The sequence below is a fragment of the Primulina huaijiensis genome, chromosome 2, assembly GCF_012295235.1.
Source record: "Primulina huaijiensis isolate GDHJ02 chromosome 2, ASM1229523v2, whole genome shotgun sequence".
Taxonomy (NCBI): domain Eukaryota; kingdom Viridiplantae; phylum Streptophyta; class Magnoliopsida; order Lamiales; family Gesneriaceae; genus Primulina; species Primulina huaijiensis.
In genome coordinates this window covers 750851-771903 of record NC_133307.1, presented here as the reverse complement: position 1 = coordinate 771903, position 21053 = coordinate 750851, and the positions used below count along the sequence as shown (strand labels likewise).

Here is a 21053-nt window from a genome sequence, read left to right as displayed (position 1 = left end):
ATCTTTTTTTTTCTTTTGATGGTCATCTCATTCTTTCGTTCTCTCTTTATTTCGATCATTTCACATTTTTTTCCACTCATTTCGATACATTTCAATTGATCCTCAAGAATTTCTTTTCGATTCAATTGATTAAAAGAAATATTTTTTTTACTCAAATGATGTGAGCAACAAAGTTTCGTCTTGCTTACTCTCTTCGTCCATAGTAGACAAATTATACACTTCATCTCTACCTAATGATTCACTCTCCATAGTGTTTTGTTCAACAATACTCGAATCTCAACCGTTGAAGTACCGTCATCTATCGATTCACCTTCCACCATATACTGCTCAACACTCACGTCAAAAAGTAGTGTGTTATTATCATCCTCAATTTCTTCAACTTCAACTTCAGATTCATGTTCAACTACAACCTCAACCTCAATTTGTGATTCAAGCTCAACGGATTACTCTACTACTGTCATCTCCTTACGTGGACATTGGCTAGTATCATGTCCAACTTCCAAACACCAACAAAATCTAATATCACAAGTACGAGAAATTGAGTTTTGAAATATACCTTGTTATTCATATTTGGACGATTCATGGTTTGCATCCGTCATTGGGCTATCCATGATCTTCTCCTCCACGCTCGAACTCCACGTGGATGCCAACGACTCCTTATGCACATCACATTCACCTCTTCTGCCTACTCCTCTATCGTAGTGATTAGGAATCGCTTCCTCATCACCTTTTTCATCACATCCAACGTTCCTATAGGGTCGTCATTGTATCTCCTTCTATCCCGTCCTAACTTAACCCATCACGTAATAGCATAGTCGGTAAACTCACTACAAGCTCGTCTTACCTTCATTGCTCCGAATAAACCTGACTCTAGAAGATACACTTCATTGTCTCCTCCCACTCAAGGGACGCCTTTGGATCGCCTCTCCCATTGAAAAATGAAATTGTCATCTTTGTGTCAATCAGCCTATACCCTTGCTGGATTCTATACCCACTATTTTTGTCACAACACCTATCATCATCACGATCCAAATACAATGCTCTACAACTCTTCTACCTCGCCTATTCTCATCAACCTGCCTATCATATGTCTCCTCTTCTTCGCACTGCCTATGCTTTCCACGTAGAGACTTAAACTCATTCGCCTATACTTTATCCAACTCTCTTAACATTGTTTGAAATTGGCGATCGTCACATATTTTACCTGCAAGAAAAGGTTAGTAGAAAACAATAAAGAATAAATTTTCCTCCCCACGAATCCTCACTAGTCACTCCAAGAAAAATTTACTCGACCTTCCTTTTTTTTGTCCTCACTACAAATACCTCCCACCTCACTCCAAGAAATAAACGCTCACACTCAAGTAATTAACTCGATTTTGAGAGTTATCTCGTAGGGTACACTTTAGGCTCTGTAGCTTGTGTGCATCAAACTCAAAAGTTCAAACTTCACGACACTCGAAAATCAACTTACTCGGACTGCATAAAACAAGAAATTTGATTTTTTTATTGTGAGAGACACTTGAATATGACTCCCACAAGAGAATAGAACAAAATTCAAAAACCAAAAGATAGCAACATTTTCAAATTTGTGTATTTTTATTTTTATTTTTTTGGACTTGCACAACGATGGATTTGTGCAACTCGAAAAACAAAACAAAAAAACAAAGGGCGACTCACAGAATTTCAAGAATCACAAGATTCACGAAAGAACGAAGAACGAGAGAACAATGCAGTTCTGAAAATAGAACGAAAGAATAATCAAATATGATAATGACAATGAGATACTTACTTGAATCAAACGGAACCAAAAACTATGATACCAAATGATGCGATTCTACAAACATGAAAAGCGAACGCACTCGAAAACGGAGTCATGCCATCGATTCGATGAATTAAAGAACGTTGTTTTGTCCCGATCTTTTTGAAACAAAAATTTTTTTTATGATATTCACCTCTAAGCTACGAAAAACTAAGCAACAAATATTCACGAAGATAACAATCGATCTCAAATGAACCTCAAAGAACTCGTTTTTGACAATCTGAATAAAGAACAATCGACAAAATACCATAAAGTATTCAACTTTGATAAGTTTGATGTGAGAAACACACAAAAGTGTATACAAAACCAAGCTTTGAATTTGAGAGAAAAACTCACAAAATATATTAAAACTCAATCTGTTATATCGTTATTATGTTTCACAATGTGTTTATATCAAGAAAATTACAACAAAATCGTAATCTAGGGTTTCCATAACTAAAATCTGCATCGCGGCGCGTATGTGCATGTGAATTCACATGGGTGCGTGCGGCTTCTGCTTTCGGCCAGCAGAGGGTGCGCTGGTGCGCGTCCAGGCACACGGTTGCACCACTTCTTGCGTGGGTGCGCGTCGGGTTCTGCCCTATGCACGCGGCTATGAGTTCTCTTGCGCGGGTGCGGGCCAACTATTGTCCTCTTTGGCCATTTTGCACTCTCATTCTTGGTTGCTCGACGCTCCTTCATTATATTTTTCTTTGAGATCCTTCAATTTCTTTAACATGTTAGATTACTTATCATAATCATCATCAAGCTTGAAAGTCCTAGACAATAACGCTTCTTAAATCTCCTTCCAACCATTAGCACATTACACCCGATCAGATTCATTCATATCCTCTCCTCGTATCAGTTTGAATGTCTTCTCCAAATTTACGAGATAAATATTCCTTAGGTTATGCTTCAATAAATTTTCTCCAAGATGAAGGACTTGTGTAATTCAGTGACAAACGTCAAAATAAAGCACTTTTCAAATACATTTTCTTTCGATAATCAAGAAACAAGTCTTTCGTGAGCTCAGTACTATAGAGACCAGCCTCAAGCTAATGGGCACAGATCAAGCTGCCCCAAAAATTCAAGCTATCACCAAGAATGTTGAACTCTCAGGGAAGATCGCTCAAGTAAAACATCATATGGATGCCCGACTCGATCATATCACTCAACCCTTTGTAGCCAGCTGCAAGAAATTCTTGAGTTTATGCATTGTGGTGATGCCAAAAAGGGGTAAGAGTAGAAAAGAGATGAAGAACAGAGAAGAAGAGCTGAGCAAAAAAGAGATTTGAGGAGGATGCTAAAAGGAGGCGAGGAGGCAGAACCAGCGATGGCGGTTCAAGTTCAAGCTTTTGTAGATATGTTATTTTATTTTTTTAGGTATAGTAGATTTTTATTTCCACACACTTGTACCAATGATATTTTATTTACTCAATGAAATTCATTTGCTTGAATCATCTCTATTACTTAACTGTTTTTTCTATAATTGTTGTATAGACCTATAGCTTGATTTTATCATCACCAAAAAAAAGAAATTTTTAGAATATTTCTTTAACCCTAAGCAAATGGGGAAAAATATTTTACCCTAAATTTTGTTGATTAACATATAATAACATCTAGCTGTTCGGGATCCAGCCATTTATCTTTTGTATTTACAGGTTTTTCCGACAGCTGGATCAAGTAACACCGCTCAATGAATATTATCAACTCAAGCTGCAGAGATCATCTGTCTTCTGACCAGACCAAATCATAAATGAGGTATACGAGTATAACCATTAAACTTCAACTGCATTGCAATCGGTCAGATGTGATCAAATAGAGGTGGATACATCGAACTCAATCCATTTCAGTTTAAACATTATTTCATAGTATCCTACCAACTCTCAATTGAGATATTGTTTCTTAAAGTGTTCTAAAGTAAATCAACTTTTCAGAAGCTGCAAGGGCTAAAGCCGAAAAAAGTTAAGAAACATTAAATGAAATTTTATAAAATGTACGATGTTAAAAGTGACAAGGTCATTCTGTCGAGCGATAATACAAATATCGCTAGAAAACAAAATCTGATCGTTAAAGTTTTTCTACTAGAAAAATCAATAAAGAATGAAAAAGAGAATAACTATCAGATCTTAGATTTTCAAGCTTACATCTTTCAAGTCTACAATTTTTCATATCTATGAGCACACGTAAGGGATCATATTTCAAGTTAGCACATATATATCAGAATCTATAAGATGTTCAAAGATCATATTGTGCTACCCTACCAACTCAAGATGTTCAACCTGACAGTTGGATTATATTATTATTTTATGGTAAAACAAGGGTTCTCAAACATCCATAATTTGTTGAGTGAACACTAAGAGTTTCAAATTAGACACTGATAAGTTTTAGTTGAAGTATGTTATTATAAAGAATTACTCAATCAAGAATATATCTCAATCTACGCCTAGTACAGAAGGAAATCTTTGAATTGTGACAGACAAAGGCAGAACAATCCTATTGAACTTAGTGAACTTAGAACACAAAATATATAACATGAAAGTTGTTGGGATTAAATTCCAGTTTAGATGAGAGTGAATAAACTTTTTAAAAAATTTTTGATAAATTTGAGTTGTCCTTAACAGTTTTAGGCTATTAATACTAATTCTTTACAGGTTAGCTTTGCTCGACCACTAAAAATAGATAATTGTGAAAACGGGTCGATTTTACTAGTGATAAGATACATACTTTTTGAATAATTGTTTTNTACAAAAAAAAAAGCTTACATTGAAAAAAAAAAAAGCTTTACATAAACTTTGTTTCAAAATTCGAAAGTTATATTGCTTAAAATTTAATTTAAAGAACATTGAAATCACAAGCTCGGAAAAAGAAGAAAAACAATGAAAATTTAGACTGATTTGTTTTATAAGTGGTTTTAAGGAGAATTTACGTAGATTCCCATAGTTGTTATGAACAAACTCAATCGTAGACATTGGAATTTGGATGCAAAAAATTTGAACTTGACAGAAAAAATCCAAAAGCAAGAAGTAGTATCCACCAAAGAGATTGAAATAATAATAACATTTTATTAAATAAATACCTAATATTCATTTAATAATATACAAAATAAAAAATGGAAAAAAAATAAAAGAATACGGCATGATTTGGTTTGGCCATGCTAACAAATATCTCCATGACAATGTAATATATTATTATATTTTTAAATATCAACCTAAATAAAGGGTCCACTCCCTTTGAAGAAGAAAATACCGATAGAATTGTTGTGAAAAAGTAAAAATTTACGGTAAAAAAGTAAAAATCTCAAACTCTCAAAATTATCACACTACACACTTTATAATATTTTTCTCTCAACTCAATTGTGATTTTCTTCACAAATGAGAGATCTATTTATAGAAAATTTTTACAAATAATCCAAAAATAAAATACATCATTACCTACATCATCACACACTAATTTTCAATATTCAACACCTAATTTTACCTAATTTTCAACATTCAACATTCACATTTTCAACACAAATATTTAACACATTTTTAAATAATTTTTCAACACTCCCCCTTGTGATGATGATCATAATGATTGTATACATTACGTGTTTTTATACTGCCTCGTTAAAAACCTTACTAGGAAAAACCCATTGGGATAAAAACCATAGTAAGGGAAAAAGAGTGCAGTCACGTAAACTCCCCCTCATGTTGACACGAACAATTCTTCACAAATTTCGTAGATTGCGCATCCCAATATTATATATGTGCTTTCTGAATATTGTCGTAGGAAGTGCCTTTGTGAAGAGATCTGATGAGTTTTCACTTGATTGAATGTGACGAACATCAATACATTTATTCTTCTCAAGCTCCTTGGTGAATGCGAAGAACTTAGGAGGAATATGTTTAGTTCTGTCGCTTTTTATGTATCCTTCTTTCATTTGAGCAACACATGCAGCATTATCTTCATATAGTATCACAGGCTTCTCGTCGAATGATAATCCGCATGAGATTTGGATATGTTGAGTCATTGATTTTAACCACACACATTCACGGCTTGCTTCATGTAGTGCAATAATCTCGGCATGATTTGATGAAGTTGTTACAAGTGTTTGTTTCTGTGAACGCCAAGAAATTGCAGTGCCTCCACGAGTAAATACATATCCAGTTTGAGAACGTGCTTTGTGTGGATCAGATAAGTATCCAGCATCGGCATAACCAATTATACTTGGATTAGCATCTTTTGAATACAAAAGTCCCAAGTCTGTCGTTCCTCGTAGATAACGGAATATATGTTTAATTCCGTTCCAATGTCTCTTTGTTGGATATGTGCTAAATCTTGCCAATAAATTTACGGCAAAAGATATATCAGGCCTTGTACAATTTGTAAGATACATAAGGGCACCGATAGCACTTAGATATGGTACTTCTGGACCAAGAATATCTTCATCATCTTCACATGGACGGAATGGATCCTTTTCTATGTTTAATGATCTAACAACCATTGGAGTACTTAAAGGATTTGATTTGTCCATATTAAAACGTTTAAGGATCTTTTCTGTATAATTTGTCTGGTGAACAAATATTCCACATTCTTTTTGTTCAATTTGTAAACCCAGACAATACTTGGTTTTTCCAAGATCCTTCATTTCAAATTCTTCTTTCAAGTATGACACAACTTCTTGAATTTCCTTATTTGTTCCAATGATGTTTAAATCATCAACATATACAGCAATAATTACGCATCCGGATGTTGTTTTCTTAATGAAAACACAAGGGCATATTGAATTATTTACATATCCCTTTTTCATCAAGTGATCACTTAGCCTATTATACCACATTCTGCCGGATTGCTTCAACCCATATAATGATCTTAGTAATTTCACAGAATAACATTCTCTGGGTTTTGAACTTTGTGCTTCAGGCATCTTAAATCCTTCAGGGATTTTCATATATATATTACTATCAAGTGATCCATATAAGTAGGCTGTAACAACATCCATAAGACGCATTTCTAAATTTTCAGATACTGCCAAGCTAATCAAATACCGAAACGTAATTGCATCCATCACAGGAGAATACGTTTCTTCATAATCAATTCCAGGCCTTTGAGAAAAACCTTGTGCAACAAGTCGAGCTTTATATCTTACTATTTCATTTTTCTCATTTCGCTTTCGAATAAAAACCCATTTGTATCCAACAGGTTTTACACCTTCAGGTGTAAGGACTATAGGTCCAAAAACATTACGTTTATTTAGCGAATCCAATTCAACCTGGATGGCATCTTTCCATTTTATCCAATCCTGCCGATTTTTACATTCACCAAAAGATTTTGGTTCATGATCTTCATTATCATTTATGATGTCGATTGCCACATTATAAGAAAATATATCATCAATTTCTTCTATATCTTTTCGGTTCCATATTTTTCCAGTATTAATATAATTGATAGAGATTTCATGATTCTCGTCAGTTTGTGGTTCTGACAAAACATTTTCATCATCATGTGTTTCTTCAGGAACATCATTCTCTATTTTGTGATCATTATGTGTTTCTTCAGGAACATCATTCTCTATTTTGTGATCATTGTGTTTCTCTATGAATTTTCTTTTTCGAGGATTTTTATCCTTGGAACCAACTGGCCTTCCACGCTTCAGGCGTTTAATGACATCATGACTATCTTCAATTTGTTTCTTCGGAATTTCAATTCGAGCAGGGGCATTTGCAGCATGTATATATGATTTAGTTACCCCTTTTGTGTCTGCAAATGCATCTGGTATTTGATTTGCTATTCTTTGCAAGTGCACAATTTGCTGTACATCTTTTTCACATTGTTTTGTTCTTGGATCCAGATGTAACAATGATGATACATACCATGTAATTTCTTTTTCGGTATGTTTCTGTTCTCCCCCTAACATTGGGAAGATTTCCTCATTAAAATGACAATCAGCAAAACGTGCTGTGAACACGTCGCCTGTCTGTGGTTCAAGATATCGAATGATCGATGGACTATCATAACCAATATAAATTCCAATCTTTCTTTGAGGTCCCATTTTCTTTCGTTGAGGTGGTGCAATAGGCACATACACCATACATCCAAAAATTCTCAGATGAGAAATGTCTGGTTCTTTACCAAATGCAAGCTGCAATGGGGAGTATTTATGATATGCACTTGGTCTGATGCGAATTAATGAAGCAGCATGTAAAATTGCATGTCCCCATATAGAAATAGGGAGCTTTGTTTTCATAATCATTGGTCTAGCAATCATTTGCAGACGTTTAATCAATGATTCAGCCAATCCATTTTGAGTATGTACATGAGCAACAGGATGCTCAACAATGATTCCCATAGACATACAATAATCATTGAAAGTCTGGGAAGTAAATTCACCAGCATTATCAAGTCTAATTTTCTTGATTGTATAATCGGGAAATTGATTCCTCAATTTTATTATTTGAGCAAGTAATCTTGCAAATGCAACATTTCGAGTTGACAATAAACATACATGTGACCATCTGCTGGAGGCATCAATCAATACCATAAAGTATCTGAATGGTCCACATGGTGGATGGATTGGTCCACAAATATCACCCTGAATACGTTCAAGAAACATTGGTGATTCAGTTTGGATTTTGGCTGGTGATGGTCTTATAATAAGTTTTCCAAGAGAACATGCTTTACATTGAAACTTATTATTCTGAAAGATCTTCTGGTCTTTCAATGGATGACCATGTGTATTTTCTATAATTCTTCGCATCATTGTTGAACCAGGATGTCCTAATCGATCATGCCAATTGGTTAATATTGAAGAATTATCAATTACCATGTTTGATTCAATGGGACGTATATGTGTATAATGCAATCCAGTAGGGAGCATTGGTAGTTTTTCAATCACATATTTCTTTCCTGATTTATATGTGGTAAGACACATATATTTCTCATTCCCTTCATTCATTGTTTGAGTATCATACCCATGGGAATATATATCATTAAAACTCAACAAATTTCTTTTCGATTGTGGTGAATATAAAGCATCATTGATCAAAAATTTTGTACCATTAGGTAACAAAAATTGTGCTTTACCACATCCTTTAATCAAGTCTACAGGACCTGATATTGTATTCACCGTTGTTTTTGTTGGTTTTAGTTCCAAGAAATATCTTTTATCTCGGAGGATAGTGTGCGTTGTACCACTATCGGGTATGCAAACTTCAGCTTTGCTCATAGCATTTTCCATATTTGAACTTCAAAAAATATGCAATGAAAAAAAATTAATGACAATACATATTTAAATATAACACATATCATAATTGTACAATAAAACATTATCATATAAATACATGAAAAATAAATTATTGTACATTTATATTCTACCACTATATTGTTCATTTTCAGAGAAATCATTGAGAAAATCTGCAGCATCAATATTGTTCATTTCTATCCCACCAACATATTGATCATTTCCAGAGAAATCATTCATAAAATCAGCAGCATCAAAATGAGTTGAATCACTCAAACGGTCACTTCGCTCAGTGAAGTTGGTCTCCTTTTCTTTCCCCTTTATCGATTCTTTATAAAGTTTGCAAAGATGCTCAGGGGCTCGACAAATACGAGACCAATGTCCTGGAGTGCCGCATCTGAAACAAGAACTTTCAAATCTTTTCGAGTGATTTTCATTAACACTCATGTTTTCTTGATGCCTTTTCTGTGGATGGTTTGGGACGTTATTTTGAGATGAGTTATAGAAATAACTATCTCGATTATTTTCAAAACCACGGCCGCGTCCACGACCACGACCACTTCCTCGTCCACGTCCACGTCCACGACCTCGACCTCGACCTCGACCTCGACCAAAACCTTGTCTTTGAATTTGATTTTGGTTTCCAGGTTTAAATTCATTTTTACTTACAGCATTTACTTCTGGAAATGCTGTTGATCCAGTGGGTCGGGACTGATGATTTCTCATTAATAGCTCGTTGTTCTTTTCCGCCACAAGAAGACAGGCGATGAGTTCAGAATATCTCGCAAATCCACGCACTCTATATTGTTGCTGTAGTGTTATATTTGATGCGTGAAACGTGGAAAATGTTTTTTCAAGCATTTCCGATTCTGTAACCTCATGTCCACAAAATTTTAACTGCGAGATTATTCTATACATCGCTGAATTGTAATCACTGACTTTTTTAAAGTCTTGGAATCTTAACATATTCCATTCATCACGGGCGGTCGGAAGTATAACTTCCCTTATATGTTCAAATCTCTCTTTTAATCCTTTCCACAGAGCCATGGGATCTTTTTCGATGAGATATTCACATTTTAAACCTTCATCAAGGTGTCGTCGTAAAAATATTATAGCTTTTGCTTTTTCTTGTGATGAAGATATACCATTTTCTTTAATGGTCTCGCTTAGACCCAATGACTCAAGATGCATTTCTACATCAAGAGTCCATGGCATATAGTTTTTCCCAGTAATATCAAGAGCGATGAATTCGAGCTTTGCCAAGTTTGCCATGGTGGTACTAAAAATTACGATGCATTTTATTAGTTAATGAATATTGCAATACAAAGTAATGGATAAACAACAAGTACAAGTATTCGTAAAAATAAAGAAAACACACGAGGAGGATATTCTCCGATAAATACAAGACTGGTGAGTATGATAACCAAAATAATTAAAAATAACCTCGTGAAAGCCATCTTCTTTTTTTCTTCGAAAATTTGATGAAGAATAATTTTTAGAGAAGAAGAGAAAGTTGGAGTGATTGAATGTATTTGTGAGATTGTATTTATAGAGCAAAAACTAGCCGTTTTGTTACCGTTTATTACCGTTGGTGTATAAGAAAATAAATGTATGTATTTGTATAATTTTATGGTAATAATATGGTGTATATAATATTAGTCATATTTAAATAATTATGTATATCATATCACATTATTATAATTAGGTGTCATAAGTTATTTTGTTTAAAAAACCTTATAGGCTTTTATACTTGTCGTATCCCTTACCGGGAGTGTGGGATGTCGTCTTAACATCCTCCCAGGATTTATAACAAGTTTTTGAAAAAATTATTTTTATTATTTCTAACAATAACATTATATTATATATTACATATATAAACAATAAATAAATAACAGTAAAATAAATATTATTACTTTTGTTACCTTTTTCTTCTGTTCGGAGCTTGGAAAAATATGGAGGACTTTTAGAGCTTCGTGCTGATAACGTGTTGTGAAAAAGTAAAAATTTACGGTAAAAAAGTAAAAATCTCAAACTCTCAAAATTATCACACTACACACTTTATAATATTTTTCTCTCAACTCAATTGTGATTTTCTTCACAAATGAGAGATCTATTTATAGAAAATTTTTACAAATAATCCAAAAATAAAATACATCATTACCTACATCATCACACACTAATTTTCAATATTCAACACCTAATTTTACCTAATTTTCAACATTCAACATTCACATTTTCAACACAAATATTTAACACATTTTTAAATAATTTTTCAACAAGAATCTCAATTCTTTCGGGAAAAACAAATATATTTTCTTTGTCCATGATAATGATACACGTTTTAAAGTGAAATTAAAAAAGGACAAAATGACGTGAAATTTTATTCTCTATTAGGCAAATGGGACCTTTTGAAAAGAAGGTACGTGGCCCAATCACGAACGCAAATCTGGCAGATATAATGATTTTTCAGGCTTTTTTAATTTTATTTTTTAAAAAAAGGACAACCCAGATATTGGTACATAATTATCACAAGCGATCATTTATTCTTGTATATATTAGCTCACAGGATTTCCAAGCATACAAAATATTATATGATTATGTTTCACTGATTAATTTTGTGAGACTGATTTTTAATTTGAGTCAGTTGAAAAAATATTATTTTTTATAAATTTATTTTTTAGTTTTCTGAATGATTTTTCTATTCTGTTTTGTTTTTGTATGGTTTTTATTTAGGATAACTTCCAATTGATGTTCTCTTACATTAAATTATTTTATTAATAATTATATTGAGCTTATTCATATCAATGTTAAAAGACATTTTATCCACACAAATTTCAATGAATTAATTCCAAAAAAATTAAATGGAAGTGGCTGAAAGCCTAATCAAAGTTTGATGCTACTTCTGTTTGGATAAAATGTTTCCTGAGTTTCCTTAATTCTACCATAATTTCGAAAAAATTTCTTCGTATTTAGATGAAAATAATTAATTTCTGTCCAGTGTGCAAAGGGATGTAATATTTTTAATTTTATAAATTATTTATTTGAATATTAAAATTAGCCCCATAATTATTTGCAAGTTAATAAATTTTAATAATTTATCCACTTGAATATCAAAATTAATTATATACTACAAGATTAAAATTATGTGTATGATAGTCAACCTATGAGGCAAAATACTACATTCACAAGAGTCACTTCTTAAACCTATGTGAGTCACCTTTACATTCTCAATATTATAGATCAAGAGTTCGGCCCGACGAGGACGTAGCATTCTGAAGAAGAGGTGATTGCAATACTCTTTGTCCCACATGAATTAGAAAAAAATTTTAAAATATTTTATAATGGCTTACAATAGACTATTAGTATCGACTTAAGTGACCATTTTAGTAAAGTTTGAACGAATACAATTACTTGTTATAAGAAGCCTATTATACAGTACTTGTCCGAGCCTGAGCTTCGGCGTGACATTTTTATATCCAAATAGATAAATGACAAAAAAATGTGACATCTCAAATATACAAGATCAAAAATGAAATTTCTTTCTTTGAAATGTCCTCGTTTTGTCTAATGTTTATTTTTTCTACAACACAGTGAATACATATATGATAAACTTGATTAAAGAAATCTTAAATTCTAATTATCCATCATGCACAATCTTTATCATATAAAATTATAATAATTAATACTTTAGTTGCATTCGTGGTTGAAGCATCAATTTAAATGAAATTCGTTACAACGTCAAATTAATTAATTGAATAAATGCACAAACAAAAGATATTTTCAAAAAGTTACTAAACAAATTGGCTAACAAAGGAATTAAATGATGGTAAAATTAATGTAACAAACAATTGGATGTGGGTAATTATGGGCAATTGGTATAATCTCCAATATGGAAATATCATTTGCTGATACTAACCTCTAAGAAAACCCCAATACGAGTAGGGTCGAAGATGTACCCGTAGGGGTAATACAAGACCCAAAATTATTTAATCTAATATTTGCAAATAGGTAAGCCCAATCATGCAATATAAAATAATATAGTCAAAAAAATCATAAACCATAAAAAAAATAAATAAATAAATAATCTCCTTTCTATCTTAGAATTGCTCGGCCAAATCATCCCCACCCTCCTCAATTTTCCCAATTTCATCAATCCCTTCATTTATCAATTCTTCCCAAAACCCTTGATCATCAATTGGCTTATATTCTCCTTTTTCCAAAGATTCTCCCTCCATCATCAATTGAGGTTTTTGCATACTCAATGCCAAGTTCTCAAGCTCCAAATCACCAAATCTTGAAATTTCATCAAAATCCTGAGGCTCTAGCTTAAGAGAGTATGCGTTTATTTCACTTCCTTGGCCTGATTCTCTAAATGCAATATTCCCAGTTGTGGCGAAACTAGTATTTTCCCCTTCATGGAATACTGATTCTTCGACCCCAACATTTCTTGAAACGTGGTCTAATATTCTTCTCCGCCTTTTGTTGCTTATCATTTCTTCAAGCTCTTTTTTCTTGTCATTTTGTTGCAATATTTGTTGCAAGAGAGAGGGGTTTTGTATAGCTTTTGCCAAGAAACTCATAGTTTGTTTTTGCTTTATTTCTGTACCTTTAAGCCTTTCTTCCATTGTCTTGAGACATGAAAATGTGGTTTGTTGTTGCTGCCTGAGTTTCACTAATTCCATCGTGAGAACTTGCTTATCGCGCCTTAATCGATCGATTTCTGCATCTAATCCAAAACTTCCCACCTCCACACACGAGCCTAGACTCTGATCAATCGACGTTTGAGAACTAGAATATTGTTTCTTTCTTCTTACAATGTTTTTTAGAAGATGCCTTTGTCCCCTTAAAAACCCTTCGTTTGCAAACTCCCACTTGTCTGGATCAACCTTCCTAAAGCCCTGGAAAATTACATTTATAAAATATATTTCATCTATTGAATAGAAGGCCAAGCTAGAAAGCTTGTAAAATATTGAAAAAATAATTTGTTGACAGGATTTGATGAAAGATTATGAATCAAGAATTCTGCTTTTAAATCCATTCCACACAATTCGGTTAAGAAGCTAGCTCTACCCTATGAACTAATTCCTTAATAAAAAGTACATTGGAAGAAATTAAAATTTTCAGTTGTTTTCGGCTAATTAGAAACTGGTAGAGCTGAATTATTTTTAAGAGCTTGAATCACAGAAGATTACACTAACACAATGTACTCTACACAAGTTATTATAAAGACTCTTAGATTAATTATAATAAGCATGAGCAAATCTAAAGGATCCCATACACTTACTTAATAAATCTTTGTACCAGACCGGATATGGATCGAACTTATACCAAACGAGATGAGCTAAGATATTTTTCAAAAGAAAGAAACATTATAAAACAAATTTTCAAGAAAGATATAAAACTTAGAATTAATATTACTCACATAAGTATTAAGCTGCCTGACAAAACTTGAGAAATTATTGTGCTTGAAGTACTTTGGAAGAATATTGGTTGCAAATTTTTGAGGATCCCAAACAATGAAACTATTGTGTCCTCGACTCCACGAAACGAATTCATCTGTACTTGGATCTTCAACAAAATCATAAGTTTTGCTGAGAAATGGCGGAGGACCAATCTCTAGCAAAGCCTCCATTGGCTGAGGAATCAGATCCTCGTTATCCCAATCTTGTAATGAACTTGATCCAACATACTCCTCCTTTACAAAATCTATAGAGTTTTTCATAAGTTTTCGGGGATTTTTTCATATAACAAGATCGGTAATCAAATACTTTTCGTGGAAAAAAGCTAGCCCTTTATTTGTGGGTCTTTACTTTTTCCAGATCTTGTTGATGAATAGGGTTTTGACATAAGATTATCAAGAATATAATTCAAGAAACAAGAGGAGATACGACGGTAAGAAGACGAAACAATCCCTTTTTTCTTTGTTTTTTTTTTTTCAAGAAAATTGAAGGAATTTATTTGCTTGTGATTTTAGAAAAAATATATAGAACAACTTAACAGCAGATGAAAGAGTGGAGATGGAGGAAGCTAGGTTTTAGGAAAGATGGAGAAAATATTTAAAAAGAATAGGGTGTTGAATTATTTAATGGCAACATGCATTAATTTATACATTATTTAAGACAGATGGTTAATACTTTGAATATATGGAAACTTGATTAATTTATTATTACGTACAATTTTTTTAATCTATATTTTATGTTTCAAAAAAGAATCCTTGAATTTACAGATTTTAATAAGTTTTTACCCAGCCCTTAGTAGATCGTCAATACTTAACGGGCACGTGCCTAATTTCTTACAAAAATTGAAATATAAAATTGAGGCAAAATCGAAGATTAAAATTAAATGCATGCAGCTGGAATTAATCGAAGATTTTGATTTTAAGTGGACATGGTTCGTAGATATTTTCATGTTTGATTATTCTTAGTCTTTTTCCATGTATATTTCTCCTTTTGGTAATGTTGCCAAGAAAAGTGTCTATTTTTTATTATTGTTGCCTGGAAAGGATAGATGTAAAAGCATGACATAATAATAATATTCAATTGCTAAAATAATATGATAATAATATTCAATTAATTTCCAATATTAAATTCTGCAATAATAATGACACCATTTATTGCCAACAAATCGCGGCACATTGCTACAATGAATGCATCCAACAAAAAATATAATATTTTATGTTATGTTTTTCGTGTTCTTCAAAAAAATTCAGATAAAATGTAAATAGTTAAAAGTTACATTGGGTAATTTGACTATTAGGGTTTTAACCGGAACATTGGCTTTTTCGGAAAAAAGAATAAGGTTTTAAAAAGCGTGAAGCGCCACGAAACGTGAATGTCGAGCTCCAAGCTTTTCAAACTTAAGCGAGATTAGCACATGCTTAAGCGTGAAAAAATATTTTTTATTTTTAGTGTAATTGTAATTATCTCAAACAAATAAATAGATAAAATAATACATAGATATGATAAATTTAAGTTTGATGCATTAATTCTCATATTTATAAAAACATAAAAATCTCAAAATTACAATCTTTATTTGTTTTTGCAAATAGACCACATTAAAAATATTAAATATTTGTCAAATCATTATCAGACATGCTTAATCATAATTAATTAAAATTAAAAAATAAACATCTAAATTATAAACCTAATTTATTATTTTAAAATAAAAAGACATACCTTCAAAATAAAAAAATTTAAAAATAAATAGATGTGATTAATTGTGCTTAAGTACACTTAATTAAAAGTTTTAATTACGCTTAATTCGGTCAAATTATATTTTAACTGTTTTTCTCCGAAACGGAGCGTTTTTGTCGAACTTAAGCGAACTTTTTATAACACTGAAAAAAATTATCAATCTACCATGCTATCCAACTAACGCGAAGAATATTTACGAACTAAAAAATATATTTATTCACCATTGTCTCACTTCTTGCGGGGATGAGGCAAAAATGATTAAAAATTTAAAATGTCTCGTCCGTCTGTAATAGGGGCGGGGCTAAAAATTTTTATAAAAAAAATGGTTGTCCCTCACTTGAAAGAAGTGGGGGAGCAAAAATAATTCTTAGGGATTTTTTAATTGCATAATATATATTATTTTAAAAAATTATTTATATGTCAAAAAATATTTATAAGAATTGTCTAAGGAAATTATCTTTTTGTGTGTCTCGCATAAGATATTTATTTATTTACATGATATTTCAAATTTCTATAGAAAATATTAATTTTAAAAAAGTTTTATTAATCAATGAAAAACACTGTGAAGCTTGTCTTATTTTTTTGTGCATGTTAAATAAGAGTTAATGTCGGGATCGGGAGATTATGAATTATGAATTCATACATATTTGAAATGTTGAGAGAATTATACAATAATTCTGCTAAACTGATAAACCAATAACACTAAGGCATAGTTTGGTACATTTGATAACTAAATGATTAATAACTTATCATCTTTCATATCATGTTTGGTTCATTTTTTAATAGTCCATAAAAATTGGATGGGCCCGTGATAATGGTGGTTCACTATAGAGAAGGCATCCCTCTAATGTGTAGGGATATCTACATGATAACAAATAAATTTTATGAAATGAAATTATTGCCCTCATTTCTCAAGCATTGGGATTTAAATTAGTTTTAGATATTTCTTCGAAAAAAAATTGCTATTGATATTGTGTTAAGACATACATAATTTATATAATTTTAAAAATATATTTTTATTATTAAAATTTAAAACTAAATAGTTAGTATTAAAATGAATCTATACTATTTACTAAACTTGAGATATTTCGAAATTTCGTCAATAATTTATTTTAAAATATCCATAATCAAATTATAAACTCATGAAACAATAAAAAATATTAAAACGTAAAATATAAATAAAATAAATATATAAAAAAGTGAAAAACGAACTAGCTTATTGGACACATCAAATTAAAAATTTAAAATATATAAGATTATTTGATAAAGAATTTATTTATAATTGTTTTATGACAATGAAACATATATATACATACACGCATATATATATCGTAATTTAAGAATTGAGATATACAAGCGCATTATTTCGATAACAATGAAAAATAAAGTTTTTATAATAAGGTTAATTTTGTCATTACAATCTAATATATAAATTTAATCACTCTTATAAAAAGCATACCAAACATTAAATATAATATCTTACATATTATTTATTTTTAACTTATCCTTATATTATATATCACATATTTATCCTATCATGTGTACCAAACTATGCCTAAAAGACTTAAAATGATCTAAGCACTATCTATTGTGATGTTCTTTGTAAGATTCAGAGCGCTAAATTGTAATTCTCATGGGTTGGGGAACAATAAACCAGCAGTTGGGTATTCTGCGAAAAAAGACTTACTGAAACGATTTGAACACTGAAAATGGCCAAGTGTAATAACATTTAGGCTATCAAATTGAAATTAATAAAGGTAACTGAAATATTAAATGAAAAGAAAATGTTTCTGGATGTTTGGAGACTTGAATAACTCCTACGTCACCTCTTCTTCCACTCAGAAAGGATTGCACTAGAAGATTTTGATAATTACAAGCAGTTTAAAACAACCCACTTCGACATGGCTTACCTAGTTGAGTTTAAATTTAAAATTTGTTGAATGAATTTGAATTTGACTTTAATTATCTTATGTACAACAGAGGGTGTGAATTCAAACAGGATAATTAATGAGCAAAAAAATATTTAATTATGTTAGATTATGTAATGCTAGTAATCTTGATTTTGATAATATCAAAATTTGTTATTTTGTTGTTAACATATTTCATTAAGTGTGAAGTGGATAGGTGTCAAATTAGAAGTGAAAATTTGGTGAAATATAATTTCAGCACAACTTAGTTTATTGAAAACCGAAGAATTTTGGTGATATCTCATTGTTCGGCGATGCAAATGACCAACAGACAAAAGTCAAAACTATTGATTAGAAATTCAATTTTCCATAAGTCATGTTTTATAACAGCTCAACTAGTTTGAACGTTATCTAAGAAAAATATTAGTCTCAAAATAGAGCTGACAAAAACGAAAACAACAATCAGTTCGGTCTGGCTAATTCTGATATTTTTGTCATATATACAGCTTGGTTATTCAAATGAAACAATTCAATATGTGTTACAAATCAAAGAGAATGATATACAAATAATATTCACAAGTAAATGTCTAAATTGTACATAAGAAACTAATAAACTATGATTAAATTGATGCTTCTGAATTGAATGAAGAACGAGTTCCAAATTGCAGACAGTTTGATCTGTCAAGCATATCTCTTTCATACAAACTTGGAATTGAGTGATTATTGATTCCATGGAAAGTAAGAAAAATGACTGCAACTTTCATGCTGATCTTTTTGCCCAGAAATCGATGAATCAATAGTTATAATCAAAAGAAGAAAACACTCACTTGGAACATCTCAGATCAAACCAACAGTTCAAGCTAATCAGATCTACTCTTCCAGATTGATCAACTCAGCTCAGCTCAAATAAGATCGGCTCAATTGGTCAAATCAACTCAATTTCAGAAAATGGCCAGAAATTCGAATTTGGCCATTGCAATGTCAGAATCCGTACACAGTCTTTCCAAACGATCATATTCTTATATTTAACGTTTATATAATTCTTAGAGGTCATAAATACAATACAGTAAAAAATCAAATATAAATTTTGGAAGGGGATTCAAAGCATGAGTAGCCTACATGAAGAAATTAGTTAGAATGAGAGCAAACCCAAGTGTGAGGAAAGATTTGATATAACATACACTGTAAAAATCCTCACACACAGTCTTCACACAAAAACATTAAAGATCGTGTTTGTAGTCTTGGCATGAGAGATGTTAAATATTATGCGGATTGTGATGTTGCAGCCTAAAATCGTGAGTATGCTACGAGTTTCAATTAGACAATGAATAAGTCCTAAGTTAAAATGAGTTTGCACAAAGAGTTGTACTAATCAAAGTCTTCTAGTTAATCATTCTTAGGTGGGAGAATAGATGGTTTAGATTTTTTAATCTTCGAACATCCATAAACAAATTTGTGTCTATTTATTTATTACATTTTATTATTAATACAGTTTTTAGTAGGTATTGTTTAAGCATTTTATGTGTCTTTCAAATTCTTAAAATATTTCATATCAAGTGTTTGATTAACTACTTCAACCAAAAACATTTTTACTCATTCCACTTGCATATCTTTTTAAAACCTTTCAAAATATTTAACAGCTCTACATGCTGTTAATTTTGTTTCCATTACATCGACACAATCCTTAAATATTCTAAAGACAACCAGACACTCACGAATGTAAGTTCAAACTCAAATATTCCAACACATAATTATTTTGAATGTATTTCGCTTAATTTGAAAATCAAACTCGATTTAATTTTTTGGTATTCAATATTTCACGAACTGAACTATAATAGCTCAATATAACTTTTTAAAATTAACATTTCCAATAGAAGTTCGAAATAACATAACCCTCCAGAGGCGGTTCCAACAAAAATTGTCTTTGCTCCCCGCCATTGCCCCCTCTTTCAATGACTGGGCAACCATTTTTTTTTTAAAAAAAAATAAAAATTTGCCCTGCCGCTAGCACAGGCAAGGCATTTAAAGTTTTGAATTATTTTTGTCTCACTCCTGCAGCAGGTAGAGCAGCCATTTTTTCTTAAAAAAAACCTTAGGCCCGCCGCTAGCACAGGCGGGGCATTTAAAGTTTTGAATTATTTTTGTCCCGCTCATGTAAAAGGCAGGGCAACGGTGGGGAAAAAAAATTTAGTTAGTAATTATTTTCCACGTTAATTTAATAAACTACCAAAAAGCACTGTAAATTGATAAATGTTTCAGAAAAAGAAAATATGATTAAAAAAGCTTATATGTTTAATTACATTTTTTTAAAAAAAACCCTTTGACGATTATATCTTCATCTATTAAAATAAATTGGAACTATGTTATGGAAAAAATTGAAAATAATATTCTGTTCCTATGTGTGTGTATAATTCATTTTAAAAATTTATTTTATGGTTGATATTCCATAATCTTGTTTGTTTTTTTGTTATTTTTCGAAATGTTTGTTATGTTGGTACAAGTTGGTGAAAAATCTCCAATCAAAACATTTCTTTGGGTTCATTCCCTACCCACAAAATTGTGGTACTATGTCATACAAATTGTGGTACACTTCTATGGAAATGTGGTACACTTCATGTGGAAATGTGGTACTAAAAAAGTATCCAAGAACTGAACACAAAAAAAAAAACGACGACTGGAGACTGAAGGCCAATTTTCCGTTTATACGACGACCATGAACGGTGGTGGCAAGACCAAATGTCAAAAGGTGAATTATCAGTGTACGATAAACATTTGCTTCTTGTACTGCCTTGTTCAGATTTGTTAGATATTCGGACAAGTGGGAATTGTTAAGTATATTCGGACAAGTGGGAATTGGTGAACGTACCTAGACAAGTGGACCAGTTGATGAAGCAATTTGAGGTGTATTTGGGCTGAGTGTCATTACTTCC

At 31.6% G+C, this 21053-nt stretch overlaps 1 protein-coding gene across 1 annotated transcript; it reads right to left on the bottom strand.

Annotated features, from left to right (window-relative positions):
• Window positions 1-12850: 12850 nt before the first annotated feature.
• On the bottom strand, window positions 12851-15071 carry LOC140958716 (heat stress transcription factor A-2c-like). Its single transcript, XM_073416279.1, has 2 exons — window positions 14446-15071; window positions 12851-13921 (listed from the first exon to the last, which is right to left on the bottom strand). Exons 1-2 carry the CDS (start codon window positions 14743-14745, stop codon window positions 13121-13123), a joined length of 1101 nt encoding a protein of 366 aa, XP_073272380.1. The 5' UTR covers window positions 14746-15071; the 3' UTR covers window positions 12851-13120.
• Window positions 15072-21053: the final 5982 nt, after the last annotated feature.